Source organism: Nanorana parkeri, unplaced genomic scaffold, assembly GCF_000935625.1.
Source record: "Nanorana parkeri isolate BGI_ZX_2015 unplaced genomic scaffold, ASM93562v1 scaffold567, whole genome shotgun sequence".
Lineage (NCBI taxonomy): Eukaryota > Metazoa > Chordata > Amphibia > Anura > Dicroglossidae > Nanorana > Nanorana parkeri.
In genome coordinates, this window is record NW_017306835.1 from 990,801 (window position 1) to 1,004,841 (window position 14,041).

General features: G+C 41.4%; 1 protein-coding gene across 1 annotated transcript in view; it reads left to right on the plus strand.

Annotated features, from left to right (window-relative positions):
• TFDP1 (transcription factor Dp-1) overlaps positions 1–12,378 on the plus strand; it is a 67,831-nt gene extending 55,453 nt beyond the window's left edge. The window contains exons 10-12 of the mRNA XM_018562244.1: positions 183–349; positions 6,304–6,385; positions 12,054–12,378. Of these exons, the coding sequence (XP_018417746.1) occupies positions 183–349; positions 6,304–6,385; positions 12,054–12,198 (394 nt within the window). The 3' untranslated portion in view covers positions 12,199–12,378. The remainder of the gene's footprint in view (positions 1–182; positions 350–6,303; positions 6,386–12,053) is intronic.
• Positions 12,379–14,041: the final 1,663 nt, after the last annotated feature.

Here is a 14,041-nt window from a genome sequence, read left to right on the forward strand (position 1 = left end):
GGGGGGGGTCTTTTACAAACTAAATGCTGCAGTTGAAAATGTAAAAAAAGGGAAAAAATTGCAAAAATGGTTTTTGGTTAGCTGAGGTCTAGTGTTTAAGAAGGGCTTGGCTGCGGAAGGGTTAAGGAAATTGCATTTTAGACACTTCCTTTTATACCTATCCACTATTTTGACTCTTTCAGATTTGAGTATCTTTTTAATTTTGACAACACTTTTGAAATACACGATGATATAGAAGTACTAAAACGAATGGGTATGGCTTGTGGACTGGAATCTGGTAATTGTTCAGCAGAAGATCTAAAGTTGGCGCGGAGCTTAGTGCCTAAAGCTTTGGAACCGTATGTGACAGGTTCGATATTTTTTATTTGTTTTCTCTTTAGCTTTGTAAGTAAAGTATTTGTACTTTTTCTTTTTTAGTGTTGTATGTTTTGCTGTACAATATCTGTATTTTAAACTAATTTCGCAAAATCTGCAATAGTCATTGGATAGATGCCTGCTATTTGAGGCATTAAGCGAGTGCTTAAAAATTTGCAAGGACCGAACATTGAGTATTTAAATATAGTCATGTGCATAAATATTGGCACCCCGCATTTCTGTCAGATAATTCACCACTTTGTGCAGAAAATTGTTGCAATTACAAATGTTTAGCCATTCTCATGTTTATTTCTTTTGTTTGTATTGGTATGACACAGTGGAGAACAACAAAAAAAACAAATCTGACACAATGTACGGAAAACTCCAGAAATGGACTGGACAAAATGATTGGCACCTTCTCCAAATTGCAAGAAATAATTGAATTCCAAGTTTTTGTGGAAAAGCATGAACAATCTCAAGGTTATAAGTCCATCTTTAGAGATATTAATGTTCCGGTGTCCACTGTGCGCAACATTGTCGAGGTTTACAGCCCATGACACTGTAACTCATCTACCTGGACGAAAGAACAATCGATCAAAGATTGCAACAAGGGATTGTTCAAAGACCCTCGATCAATTCCAGACAAATTCAAGCTGACCTTCAGGCACAGGCTACAACTGTCAGCTCGCGCTATACATCGCCATCTGAATGAAAAGGGACGCTATGGTAGAAGACCCATGAGGACCCCACGGCTGACACATAAACATAAAGCAAAAACTTATCTGAGGAAGCCAAAATCCTTTTGGGAGAATGTGCTGTGGACAGATGAAACAAAATGACAGCTTTTTGGTAAAGCCCATCATTCTACTGTTTTCAGAAAAAGAAATGAGGCCTTTAAAGAAGAAAATAGTCAAACATGGTGGAGGTACATTGATGTTTTGGCGTTGCTTTGCTGCTTCAAGCACCAGATGTCTTGACTGTGTGCATTGCATTATGAAATCTGAAGACTACCAAATAATTCTGGGGTGCAATGTAGGGCCCAATGTCAGAAGGTTGGGTCCCATCAGAGTTTATGGGTCTTACAGCAGGACAATGACTCAAAGCACTCATCAAAAAGCACTCAGAAATGGTTTCAGACAGAGTGCTGGAGAGTACTGGACTGGCCAGCAATGAGCCCAGATCTGAATCCCATAGAGCACCTGTGGAGAGATCTCAAAACAGCAGTTGGGCAAAGAAACCCTTCCAATCTGAGCGACCTGGAGCATTTGGCGAAAGAGTGCGCCAAAATTTCTGTACAGAGGTGTAAGAAACTCATTGATGGTTACAGGAAGCGACTGATTCAATTATTTTTTCCAAGGGCTGTGCTACCAAATATTAATAGAGGGTGCCAATAACTTAGTCCAGTCCATTTTTGGAGTTTTGCGTGGAATGTCAGATTTGGCTATTTCTGCACGAAGTGGTGCATTTTCTGACAAATTCAGGGGTGCCAATGTTTTTGGCCATGACTGTAGGTGAATGCCAGTGGATTTATTGCTTGCTTAGCTCTTGTTTTAAAATCTTTTCCATTGAAGGCCTTGGCTCTGTCCAGAACTATATTTGCAGGGTATGCTACACTAGGCAACCTTAGAACAATGTTGATTTTGTTGCCAGTTTTAAGTTTGTTTGTTTGAACAGTGAACAATCTTATGGATATTTATTGATCATGAATGAGTGACAGTTAATTGAAGGCAGTGCTATATTTTATGCTGTTTTTTTTTCTTTTTTATTTCTAGCTAATGCAAAATGTATGTACAAAAATAAAATTTTTATAGACTTAGCAGTGTAATATTGAAGTATAATTCTCACAGCCCTGTTTTTAGATTTAGGTTTTTTTTTAAAAAGGTTTATAGACATATACTTTTTTTTTGTTGCTATAATAATAATACCAACCCCTATGCCCCAACCCTAAGGGCTCAGTCACACTAGATGCAGTGCGTTCCGGCCCGATTTTGGCCGGAACGCACTGCCTCGCATTGCGGCTGGCTCACTTCTTAGTTGGGTAGGAGGGGGCGTGGCAGGCCATTCAAGTGAATGGCGCTGTAGCCATGCCCTCCGGCCGCAATGCGATCCGTCGCACGGGATCGCAAGACACATTGTGCCTGCGGTCCGGCCCTGTGTGATGCGATCAAAATAGTGCCTGTAGCATTTTGATCGCACCGCACAGGTTCGGACCGCAGGCGCAATGTGCCTTGCGATCCCGTGCAGCAGATCGCATTGCGGCCGAAGTGCGCGGCTACAGCGCCATTCCCTTGAATGGCTCGCCACGCCCCCTCCTACCCCACTAAAAAGTGCGCCGGCCACAATGCGAGGCAGTGCGTTCCGGCCAAAACCGGGCCGGAACGCACTGCATCTAGTGTGACTGAGCCCTTAAGGTAGTCCTGATCTTGCATCATTGCTGTTCCCGGTCTCAGACCAAGATTGCTTCTTGACATATTGTTTCCGTACAGATAAGGGGGAAAGCAGTTAATGCATTTCAAGGTGCACATCAAGGTAAATGTTTTTACTTATTGTACTGTGAATAATGGGATTTTCTTAATTATTCATTAACTGCTTTAAGACCAGGTGTTTAGATCCCCTACCCGGCCAGGCCATTTTTCAGTGTTCAGCGCTGCAGTACTGACATTTATTCATGGACTTTAAAAAAAAAATTTTTTTCTTTTTTGTGTAAACTTAAAAAAATTGGAGGGGGAAACTTTAAGTTTTTGTACAATTTTTTTTTTCACTTAGCAAAGTTATCACAGAGGGGGCTGAGAAACCCCCTTATGTGATAGCAAAAGAGGTGACAGGTCCTCTTTATGGAGACATCAGGGGTCTCCAAGATGCTGCTGCTTGCAGGAGACTGGACACTCTCAAACAAAGCTTGAGTCTGCTAAATATAACTCCTCCTGCTCCCATCATGCTCCAGTTTCTTTGCTAGTGTCCTGGGAGATTAGACATCTCTTCTTGGAGAAAAACAAACCCATTCCTTTACACGTTCTGCTTTTTTGTCAAGATTCCTTTCTTCTCTTCATTGAAGGACACAACGCAGATCTGTAGATCTTAAATCAGTAGGTTAATAGCACCACCTTCAGGAATAGTACACTAGGCACAAAGGAATAGCCTAGGGGTAAACCCTGCTGGTGGCTAAACCCCCCCCCCCCCCTTTTTTTTTTTTGCCTAGTGTCAAGGAGTAAGGACCTAAGCTCCCTGCTGCCACTCATGCTTCTCTTCCCTTTTTTGAAGTTTTTTTTTTTAACTTTTTGAACAAGTAAAACAAATGCTACTCCTGAAGGTGGCACACTATAACCTTACTGGTCAAGATTTAGACCTACATGCTGCTCTGGCTCAGTTCCTCTTAAGGGGCCATAGCCTTTGTTCCGGAGAAGAAAAGGTTTTAGGGGTTCTAGTCAAACCTGTTGACAGTTCCCAAAGTGAAAGGGGACATTAGTCCCATACTGGATTTCAAGTTTCTTTGCTTGAAATATTTTAGGTCATTCATTGCTTTCCACCATCTAGGAGACTTTTTGACCTCTGTGGACATCAAGGCTTGTGTGTTCCCAATTTTCTGACACTGCCTGCTTTTTCTGGTGGCCATCCGACATTATCAGTTTGCCTTTCTTTTGGTTTATCCACTGCAACTGGAGTTTTCACTAAGGTGCTAGCCACTGTACTTGCTCTACTTTGCACACAGGATATCCCCATAGTGGGATACCTGGATAAACTTCTACTGAGGGAACAGTGGGCAGAGACATTCTACAGGCGAGGGATGAACCTTGGTATCGGTTAGATGCCTTTTTTTTTTTTGAGGCATTTTGTCCAGTCAGACATGGTTTGGCAAGGTAAGGGCATGACTCTCCATCGAGACCAGAGCTCTAGACAGGCCTTCCAGCAGGTTAGCAGTTGGGTCCTCAAAAGAAAGTTGCTTCTGCTACCTGAATAGTAAGCACCTTGCTATGCTGGAACACTTCCAGATCCACTGTGGGAATGGACAAATTCTACACAAAATCCTCACCAAGCAGGTACATGGCCAATAAGCAATTAGCGTGAGCAAACAGCTTCTCAGGATGCTTCCAATCACATAGAAAAATTGTTGGAAAACAGTGGCAAAGGGGAGAGTCTTCACAGCCTTAAGAGTTTGCGTGTACCCATGACTGGAAATAGCAGTGGTGGAAGCAACAGGGTAATGTCTATTTGTGATGTGTACTGCATCACTTAGAGCTGAAATGTTCTCTATTAACCTCCCTGGCGGTATGATTATGCAGGATTTTAGCATGCCAAAGCGGTACATTGTTTTTCAGCGCAATTTGTTGTTTTATATTGTGTGTGTGTATTCTTAGTAAATCTTCGAAATAACTCACCTAAATCTGTCCAAACAAGAGTCCAGTATCCCGGGTATGATTAAAGTTTGAAACACGAAATCATACATTATAATAAAAATAATGGTCCAGTAAATGAGAATTCTGCGGGCACTGCCTGATCTGTACCACAGTCAATAGAGTACCAAGTTCGCACATCACTGAGCTCGGTCGCAGAATCGTCGCTGTCACTTTCAGTGTCTGCTGACTAACTTCCCAACGAATCGCTATCACTCAATTCTGCAAGTGATTTTAATGTACTATCGCTGTTTTTTACCTGGTCTAAAACCGCTTTTGACCTAAAGGGACGCTTTTTGGTTGCCATGGACGTTCTCAAGTTTCCAGGCATAAAGAACAGTAAAAGTGCAGGCAGGGCACTGGACAAAGCTCTAGGCACAAAATTGAAGTGAAATGGTTTGATAAATGTAATCATAGATTACATTGTATTGTGTGTCCGCCCCCTGCTGTGAGGCCGAAAACAAAACTAAAAGTCAGATGCCGGCATCTGACTTTTAGTCACCAGATAGAGCCAAAGAGGACTCTGAGGATGAGACAGACTCAAAGGCCCTGTTCACACCAGGGTGGTTCGGTCGCACGGATTTGTCTGCGCTGGACCGCCGACATCAACGATCCCATACATTCCTATGGGGACCGTTCATGTGATCTCACGGCTCCATGCGATCTGAGCCGCCTGAAATGCTCCCTGAGCCTTTTTTTGTGCGCTGATCAGCACGGATTCCATACAGATTTGAATGGAAACCTGCTGATCAGTGCGTTTTTGGGTGTTTTTTAATTGTGTTTCAGCACTGAAACGGAATTAAAAACATCCAAAACCGTCTTTTTAATATTTGTGCGGAAATCACGCTGAAACGCATCCGCCCTGGTGTGAATGGGGCCTTGGAGCAAATATGATTCCAGACTGCAGATGTTGGCACACTATAAAACAGCCTTGAGACTGTTAATGTAAACTGGGGTCACCTGCTACAGCGGCATTGTCTCTGGTGTTTGACCTACCTACGTTTTCAGAGACAGGGCAATGCCAGCAGCTCTGGACCAGGATAGAGCTTTGCAGCTAACTTTACCACAGCTGATTGAAAGCGCCCCACATGGAAATCTGTGACCGAATGTTGCTTCCAGGCAATGTTCAGTTGTGCTGCTATCTTAGTCAGGCTGAGGACAACTGCATCGGAGCTGAATTTGGATACAAAGCTCTAGCAGCAATGTAGAGAAGATACTTGATTGAAGGAAAAAAAGGGTGCTAGGAAAAATTGTTAGTCTTTAACACAGCAGAGCTGAAGAAAATATATCCATCTTACTAGGACACTAGCAAAAAACTGAGTTGTGATAGTAGTTGGAGGGTTATCCAGGACTAGCCTACAGTTTATTTGTTTGCCAGTGTTCAAGCCTTCTGTAGGCAGCAGTATAACCCAAAAGATTAAGAATTGCTGTCCTCCCTCAATGGGTGACAGAGAAATGACATAAAATAAGTTTTCATTGGCTAATGCATCTATTATTTTTACAATTCTTTGTGCCTCATATATTGCAAATGTTTCATGCATGTTCTTTTCCTCAACAGAAATGGCTCAGGGATCAATCAGCAGCGTATATGTCTCCACAACATCGGGTTCAGTGTCAAATGGACGAAGATTCTCAGCCAGGTAATTTCCTGCCTGCTTGATCTTGATTTTTTTTTTTTCTTTTAGAGCACTTTACTTTTTTTCAGTATTTATAATAGTAATGTACGGCATATAGCTTTATTCTTTACCTCACCACCATGTGAGACTACAGTGTTTTTTTACTTTTTGTGCAGTACATTGAGTACAGTCCAGTACAACATCAGCTTACCACACAGTTTAACTCTGATAACCTGCTCACGATGTATGTCAGTCTTGGGGCCAATTCACACTACAACGCAGTGCCCTGAAACAAGTTTTTGTGCAATGTGGTTCTCAACTGGTGGGTCGTGACCCCATTTTCAGTGAGTCGCTGCACGCCTTCCACTTTTCTAGGTGAGAGGATCCTCTGCCTCCCCCTAGAGCAGCACTGTCAGTTCTTGTGCCAAGCAGCCATTGAAAATGTGCTGCCCGGCGCCCAGTGTCAGCTTGAAGTGGGGTGGGCTGGGGGTATGGCTATGAGAGAGCTCCATCCATAGGTGAATTGCTTACAGCTCCCTCACATGTCCTGTAGAGATACCTCTACCGGAATTATATTGCACCTTTTATAGGTTGCGCAAGGGAGCTGTATAAGCAAAGCACATATGGATGGAGCTCCAGCACAGCAGCCCACACTGGAACCCAGGCTGAGTATCTACTCCAGTTTTCGTAAGGTAGGGAGACCATAAAAAAAGTAACATTTTGGGGACTGTGTATGAATGTGTGTATGTGTTAGTGTTTTTGAAGGCACGTTCACACTACCACAGCGTGTTAATCGCGTAGCTTTAACGCACGGTACCACGCAGTGGTACCTACTGTGCAAACACACTTCCCCACCCCCAGTTTGTACGCCCGCACAGGAACGCGGGGTACCCTAATGCCGTGCGTTCCATAGCAGTGTGACTGGCCCCGGCTTAATGACCAGACCAAGGACAAATGTGGGTCCTGAGGCTACACAGGTTGAGAACTACTGCACTAGAAGATTTTGCCCCATGGAGTAGCAGGAATCTGCATGTGCCACCTGTCAAATATGAGCCCTTCTGAGGTTTTGCTCTCCTTCCACACACTGCTTTTAGTAAAGGGCACAAATCCCCAGTAGGGGATCGTATTTCATGATGGCCCAATCATGTCTGCACCTCTTCACATTGTTCTCGAATCCATTCTCTCTATGCAATGCTGTGTATATTTAGTACTACACTCCTTGCAATCCTCCTAGGCTTAAAATGTTACCTTAAGTAGCGTTCCTCTGCATCATGCCTTGTTGCTGCTTTATGTTCCAGTGTTTCCAACGTTCTGCTAACTCCCACTACTCCCCCCAATCCCTGCATTCTGCACAGTGATGTTCTACCTGCATTATCTCCAAATGCTGCCAACTGGCTGCCCTGGTGCAGACAAACACACCAAGCTAAAAACAGTGGGGGGAATTTATCATAGCAATTGCGAGTGTTTGAACTTGCACGGAATATATTTGCACCAGATTTATGATGCTAGTGTAATGTTGCTGATAAATGAGGTTTAATAGACTCCAGGAAAGAAGACTCGTAACTCCAGGCAAAAAACTTCTTGAATAAGTGATCATGGGGACGTCTTAAGTTGCGATTTGTTTTGTTAGTTGATGCTCCAGTTTCAGATAGCCCCAGAACAAGTGCAGATGAAAACATGTGCAAAAAAACATGCAACTGAAAAAGTTGTGCAAGCTCTGAAGAAAACAGGTGCAGCCTTAGCCACTTCTGAACCATCAACCACAGAGACTTTTGAGTCTAAAGGTGGACATACACTAGTGGATTTTCGGTCAGAGATTTTCATTTCTGCCATAAACCTTCATTTAATTATAGCTCTAATACCCCATCAAGCATAGTCAAATGTCGATTTTTTTCTTTTTCTTTTTTCAAATTCGTTGTTAGCCATACTAACCAACCATTTTTTGACAAATGGCAGTAACAAAATTTCCTTTTGCGCATGTGCTATGTTCATGCAGAGATTTTTGACGAACAAAAACCCCACTGATTCGATTTAAAAAAAGATATTTTTGTTCGGTCAGAGAAAAGTTTTTCCAACCTAAAGCTTGCCATACACCTTACAATTATCTGCAGATTTTCTGTGGTCAGATGGAAAAGGTGCAACAGATTCCTCCATCTATACTTAACTGTGTGGATGGAGTAATCTCCACCTGGGCCAATCAGGTGCACCTTTTCCACCTGACCACAGAGAATCTGCAGATAATTGTAAGGTGTATGGGCACCTTAACCGATCGAAACATTTCCATCACAATATCAAAAACGAAAATCTGGGATGTACCATCAACTATTCGATTTTCGCTCGAACGACTGTGTACAATTTTTCCAAATGAAAATCGTGCAATGTATGGCCACCTTTTGTTAAGTCCTTGTCAAATAGGCTTAGGCCTGAGTTGCGGTCTACTGCTATTACTCCCAAGTAAAGAAAACGTTTTGCACCTTATTGATGCGCACCCACCACCCTGAAAATAGGGGATCCGCCTGTTTCTTCAACTGGTGCTGTTTCCAGTCCTGGTTTGTATATGGTACCTAAGGCAGCAAAGTCTTTCTCTTTTGCACCTGTTTTTGCACCTGTTTTTATATGAAGACTGGAAGTGCCCTGTGGTTTTCTCCCCCCTTAAGGCCTTGTTCACACCAAATGCAGACCAGATCTGCATTAGTTTCTGCACACGCAGTGCAGCGGGTTGTGCCGCGTTTTTGATGCGTTCAGGGCCGTTTTTGGTTAAAACATTTTTTTTGTTTAAAATGGGCTTTTAGTGCGTTCCAGGGCGTTTGCATGCGTTCCAGAGCAGGTAAAATAGGGCCTGCTGCAGTTTTTTTACCTGCTCTGGAACGGAACGCTGCGATGTGAACTGGAGCAAAAAATATTATTGGAATACATTGGATGCAGTTATGCTCCAGTCTGTAACTGCTCTGCACCTGGAACGCGCTTGGTGTGAACAAGGCCTAAATGCTTGTTGGCCTTGTATGCATTAGGTGCATATTATGTTGAGAAATGGTCTGTTCCCTTTGTGGCTTCGGCCATATCTTGCCGTGACAAAGCAACTCTTCCAGATAAATATGCATGCTGCAAATATTAGTAGTGGTATGCAGACCTTTTGTTGCTGATTTTAAGTGAGCAGGGTTATACCTTGGGCTGGTCTACACATTTTTTTAGGGTTTTTTTTTCCTCCAGTGTCCAATCCTCTAAGTATACCCAAAAGGTTTGTCTTCCTGTGTCCTCCAGTGTAGGGGCTAAATGATTTTATTTAAGTACGTAAAAGGATTTTATGCTGTGATCTATTCTGGTTTTACTTTTTTCCAAGTAACTAACAAGTCAAAACCTCCTAACTCCTAACCTGTTTTATACTTGCATAAAATGTTTCCTTTAAAATTGCAAGGCTCTGTGGTTGTCATACTCTGTAAGCACACATCTAGTGATGATCCAAGAAACCTGACATGTGTACACTTGTTCAAGGTTAACACAGCAAGTATTGTTGGAAAGGATAAAAATGACATTTGCACCTTCAAAAATGTTAAATGGCAGCAGCTTCTCATTTCTATCCTGCCCAGTTTCTTTCTCCATATCAAACTTTTTGTAGGGAAAAAAGGTAGTGTGATGCTAGTATGTATACTTTTAAGATCTTTTGGTAGTCTTGTTTTTATGACTCTGAAATTAGTCATACTTAAATGCATCAGGGGTGTTTTTAAAGGGTTATAAAAAAAAGTCCCAAAGAAAGGTCCCTGCAGTAGAAGAGCTCTTATATTCTCACCTCTCTGCCCACTCGTCTTCTACCATCCCTCTGTTCCCGCTCTGCAACCTCCAGCTCCTCGGAATTCAAAATGTTGGGAGTTTTGGGGTGACTTTAACAGCCTCCCGCCCGGCCGTTGTGGAATGACGGCCGGCTGGGAGCTTCCTAGATCTGAGCGGGCGTTTTTAAACGTCCCGTCAGCTACGCTTGCGAGCTCGAAAGTGCCAATATTTAAAAATCAGGCAGCGATGCCTGTTTACATACAAGTGATCCGCCGGCTATAGAGCCGTCAGATCGCTTGTATAACATGCCGGTATGTGCGTCGCCACATCCCCCCTCCTGCTGGCGCCCAGGACCAGCATGGTGGCTCTGTGGCAGGGGATCAGAGGGTGCTCTAGCTCCCTCCGGTAGTGATGTATATTACATAATTTCCACATTCTTGTGTCACTCTCCAGCTTCAGAAGCTGATGAAGGAGATCTCTGCTTCATCAGCTTCTATGTGGGGGTCCTAGGTGACATTAGGGGTCTTGGAGACCCCTGATGTCGCCATGAAGAGGACCTGTTGCATCTCTTTGCTATCACCCCCTTTTGCTATCTTAGCCCCCTATGTGATAACAATAAAGTTAAGTGTAAAAAAAACAAAGTTGCAAAAAAGTTTTTTAAAGTCACACATGAAAAACAATAAGAAAAACAAACTTTTTTTAAGGTCCCCACCCATACATGCATGCATGCAAACATGTGCCTGGTGTGCATACGTGTGAAACCGATTGCGCCCATTACCCCGCACATGTTACATATTGCCACAAATGTTGCAGTGAGAGCAATAATTTTAGGGACATTAATCACTAATAACACTAAACTGATGAGCGATAAAAGCTTTAAAAGCGTCCCCTATATCAATTTTGGGTATGGTAGTTTTTTTGCAAGTGCACACAATTTTAAGGGTTGACATGTTTGGTGTCTATGTACCCGACGTGACCCCGTCTTTTATATTTTACCAAAAAAATGGGTACTTATATTATAACATAATGTAACCTTATGTAACCGCACAAAATTCAGTAATTTTTCCTTTAATATAGTAAAAATAAAACCCCCAGTGGTGATTAAATACCACCAAAAGAAAGCTCTATCTGCCCCCAAAAATGGTATAAAATTCATTTCAGTACAGTGTTGCATGACGGAATAAATGTCAGTCAAAGTACAGCAGCGCTGAAAACTGAAAAATAGCCTGGCCGGGAAGGGGTCACCTGGGGCCACATGGTCTTCAAGTGGTTAAGACAGTGGTTCTCAAACATACTTGTCATTTTCACTGCAAACAATCGAATTTTTACACCCCCCCCCATGTTAGCACAACATGGCCATAAACCTATCTACTGAAGACTGCTTTGCATGGCAGGCCCCCTATGGAGTAAGACCTGCTAAAAAGTGTAAGCAAATCTTTTTTTATTCAGTGACATAATAAGCAACTTTTTGCTCAATTATAAGTGAAAGGTAATGTCCTTTTTAGTACAGATATGTACTGTAGAATTACTGTACTGACACAGGCATAATTAGTAGACAGTACTGTACTAAAACTACCAAAAAGATGTTGGAAGGCACAATCGGTACCATAATAAGGCAACCAAAAACCTGTTCGTAGGCACAGTCGGTACCATACTGGCCAAAAAAAGTTATATGCACATGCATGCAGTGATCAATGTACCATTGGATTGTTGCTGCACTGGTGATTTATTTATGCATTATTATGGTTTAATCTGTGCTGCAATAATTCATGTGGCACCTGTGCAGCATAGTTGCAGCGTAAAGCATTCTGCAACAATTAGTGTGCTAAAGTCTCCTTTTTATGTGTTTTTTTTTAATGCTGCCGGTGGGTATTTTATGTGATACTGATTTCTACTTTGGGAATAATTCTATCCATTTTCTTAGTGATTTGACAGCGGATGGAATGCAAGCAACCAGCTCCAATGGATCACAGTACAGCAGCTCTAGGGTGGAAACACCTGTATCTTATGTTGGGGAGGAAGATGATGACGATGAGGATGACTTTAATGAAAATGATGATGATGACTAATGTAGTAGAAGTATATTCAGTTAAAAATAATGGCTACTACCAAGCAATTTTTTTGTTTTTTGTTGCTGTGGATGTTTGAATATAGTATCTTATTCACTGGGTCCCTTATTTGTTTTTCCACTCACATTTTTTATTTGCCCCATGTTTTTCAACGCGTAATGATGTATGATCCATGTATTACAAATAAAATGCTATGCATACATGCAAATTGAAATGGGTTTAGTAAATTGGCTTTCATTTGAAGAACATAATGTGGGATTAAGTATGGTTTTAAGAAATCATGCAATGTCCAAAGAACTTTTTTTCCTCCTGAAATGAGCTAAAGTTCAGAAACTGAACTGTTGCAGTTTTTATGATTTTTGTTGTATATTTTTGGGAAACGAAATACATTTTCTAGCATTTTTTTTCCTGCGATGCCGATGCAGCTCTGTGAAATGTCTTGAAAGTTGCTATATACAGTATATAAATATTGCTTATAGTATAATTTGCCTGAATTCTTCCAGGTAAACTTTGATTTTTTTTTTTTTATATAGTTTACATAATTATCATTTAAATGTGTTCTGAAGCAAATGTTTTGTATTTGTTTCCTAAATGCCTTGTAATCTATTATAATGTTGAAATTATAGAGTTTTAACAGTTTTTTGGGGTTTTTTTTTTTCTGGATTTGTGAATCGTTTTTAGCAGTCCTATTTTCTATGATATTTTTACGGCAAGCTGTAGTTTAAGATGAACTTATTCACAGGATAATAAACTGCACAAATGCTGTCAGCTGCCTACTGAAATACAATATTCTTTTTATTGGAAAGTGCATACACTTATGTAATTTTATTAACTATAAAGAGACCTATAAATGATTTGTTTAACTTGGCACTGTTAGTTTTATTAATAAAAAAACATGCATGGGCATTAAAAAGGTGTTCTCTAATGCAGTTCTCTTTCATTTTCCCCGAAGTCTACAATTTCATTTGCACCAATTAAATACAGCTAACAGTAAACCTTTACTATGATCAGCTCTTCTTTCGATATCAGCTAGCCAATCTACATTTCTAATCCAAGGCTTGGATGGTCCTGTATACGTGTGCACTTTAGAGAGTGGCACACTTGGGGGTGCTAGAGATATTGTATAGGCAAACCAAAAATGTTTAAAACTGAAATTCGGGATAAGCAAATATTGTCTAAATACAGGATGCATGTGTATTCTTGAATCTGTTCTGTGCAGGAATTCAGTGAAACTTTGCCTCTGTGCAGGAGCTTCCTGTAATAAAGACCCATCACTGCTTCTCTCTCTCTGTCCTCTCCCTCTAAGCTGTCGTTAGGAGCATCTTCTTAAATTGACAGGACTAATCTGTGTACCACATAGTCAGTCTGTGGGAGCCAGAATTATTGTTGGTAGGGGATCAAATTACTTATTTTCCTCACTGTATAACATTTCTAAGCAGTATGTGGATGGGCAGAGGAAAAAAAACCAAAACGGGACAGGGCAGTAAAGTGTTTTGTTTTTACCCTTCGCTAGTGCCTGGTTGAACTTATCAGTAACCCTCAAAGCATATCAAATAATATGTCAAACAGTGTCTCTTTACCATCTAGACCACATCAATTTATAATGTATCAAATTGGTCTCTCAGCCTTCTCAAATCTCATATTTGTATACTTCATCTTTCCTTTCCATCACTGTGGGGGATGTACCGATGCCCATTTCTGGACCAGCAACTTGCGGGCCACAAAAAAAATATCCAGTGATAGCCAGAGATATAGGTAGTGTCTGCTAGAAACAATAACAAAGTGCATATAGTGCTATTTTGTCCTGATATATTCCTCCTTTAAAAATCCACTACTGCTGATG